Source organism: Arachis ipaensis, chromosome B9 (genome assembly GCF_059453495.1).
Source record: "Arachis ipaensis isolate K30076 ecotype BB chromosome B9, ASM5945349v1, whole genome shotgun sequence".
Taxonomy (NCBI): domain Eukaryota; kingdom Viridiplantae; phylum Streptophyta; class Magnoliopsida; order Fabales; family Fabaceae; genus Arachis; species Arachis ipaensis.
Genome location: NC_142444.1, coordinates 143068313 through 143070472, shown reverse-complemented (window position 1 = coordinate 143070472; position 2160 = coordinate 143068313). Strand labels below are relative to the sequence as shown.

Here is a 2160-nt window from a genome sequence, read left to right as displayed (position 1 = left end):
GAGCTCTTCCATTACTTAGCACGAACGTTCAATTTGTTTTGTTATTGAATCGTTTTCATAACTTAGGCTATTTTTGTGATGCATTTTGATTTGCTCGGGCATTTATCGACTTGTAAGTCGTTTACTCACGAGTTTTATATGATCGTCTTTTATACCCTCTTTACACCGACTTATACCTCGTCGCTTCATCTTGCCGACCACATAGGTCGGGCAACAGATTTTTGCGTTTTTTCGAGCTTAAGTTAATGTGTGTCGTAGAAATAATAATGGAACTTGAGAAAAGGAAATATTATCGTTAGTGAAACATGACTTTACAAAGATGCTTTGGCTACTAAGGGTATAAAATTCATGCCCCTTGCCCCGCTTTGATGCCTCGTTAAAACCCCCTTTAGGAAAACCCTTCTTAGAAAAAAACCGTGAAGTCGGAAAAAGAGTACATCAGAGAACGGAGCACGCTTCTAGATATAATTCTCTTTAAATTGCAAGCATGCCATGACCTGGGGAGCTCAGTTCCATTCAGGTCAGATACCTTGTAGTAACTTTTTCCCAAGACTTCAGTTATCTTGAAAGGTCCTTTCCAGTCGCAGCAAGTTTTCCTTCACTCGACTTGTTCACTCCGATGTCATTTCGTATCAGGACTAAGTCATTTGTGGCGAAGCTTCTTTGAATGACTTTTTGATTGTATCTACATGCCATCCTTTGCTTTAACGCTACTTGTCTTATTTGTGCTTGCTCTCGGACTTCTGGAAGTAGTTCGAGTTCTTCTTTTTGGGTTTGAACATTTCCGAATTGATCATAAAATTTCACCAGTGGACTTTGCTCATTTATCTCTACTGGGATCATGGCTTCTATTCCATATGCAAGTCGGAAGGGTGTTTCTCCAGTCATGGAGTGAGGTGTTGTTCTATTAGCCCATAGTACCTGAGGGAGCTCTCAACCCAAGTTCCCTTCGCCTCCTGCAACCTCTCTCTTAACCCTGCCAATATGACTTTATTGGCAGCTTCGGCCTACCCATTGGCTTGAGGATGCTCTACTGATGTGAATTGATGCTTGATCTTCATGCTGGCCACCAAATTTCTGAATATTCTGTCGGTGAACCGTGTGTCATTATCTGTAGTAATGGAGTGAGGGACTCCAAATCGGGTAATGATATTCTTGTACAGGAACCTCCGACTTCTTTGAGTTGTGATGGTGGCCAGCAGCTCTACTTCTATCCACTTGGTGAAATAATCCATTCACACAATCAGGTATTTGACCTGCCCAGGAGCTTGGGAAAAAGGTCTGAGTAGGTCCAATCCCCATTTCGCAAAAGACCAGGGAGAGGTCACGCTAATGAGCTCTTCGGGGTGAGCGACGTGGAAGTTCGCATGCATCTGACAGGGTTAGCACCTTTTTCACGAAGTCGATGGCGTCCTTTTGTAAAGTCGGCCAGAAGAACCCAGCTCGGATCACCTTCCTAGCTAAAGACCTTGCTATGAGGTGATTCCTACAAATACCGTTGTGCACTTCTTCTAAGACTTCCTCTATCTTAAAAGTCAGAACGTATTTTAACAATGGTGTAGATATCCTTCTTTTATAAAGGACGTTTTGTGCCAAAGTGTAGTTTTGTGCTTCCTTCAGAAGTTTCTTGGCTTCCTTCTGATCCTCGGGGAGGATGTCGAATTTCAAATACTCGACTATAGGGGTCATCCATCCAAGATTTAAGCCACAAACAGGTAGAACGTCCAATTTGTTATCCGTCTTCGTAACCGAGGGCTCCTGGAGAGTCTCTTGTTTCAAACTTCTGTTGTTTTCTCCAGGCTTGGTACTTGCTAACTTGGAGAAGGCATCGACTCTGCTGTTGAGTTCCCAAGTTATGTGCTTAACCTCGGTCTCCTGAAATTGCCTAAGATGCTCGAGTATTTTCTCCAAGTACCTTTTCATATTGGGATCCTTTGCCTGGTACTCTCCATTGATCTGAGAAGTTACTACTTAGGAGTCACTGAAGACTATTACCTTGGTCACACCGACTTCTTTGGCGAGTTTCAACCTTGCTATTAAGGCCTCATATTCAGTTTGGTTGTTGGAAGCAGCGAATTAGAACTTCAAGGAGACTTCTATTTGAGTCCCCTCTTCATTCACTAAGATTATACCAGCGCTGGTCCCGACTTTATTAGAGGA

The 2160-nt window shown here is 42.9% G+C and overlaps 1 protein-coding gene across 1 annotated transcript; it reads right to left on the bottom strand.

Moving 5' to 3' along the window:
• Positions 1-1329: 1329 nt before the first annotated feature.
• Positions 1330-1923, bottom strand: LOC148546631 (uncharacterized). The gene has a single exon (XM_088499275.1). It carries the CDS (start codon positions 1921-1923, stop codon positions 1330-1332), a length of 594 nt encoding a protein of 197 aa, XP_088355401.1.
• Positions 1924-2160: the final 237 nt, after the last annotated feature.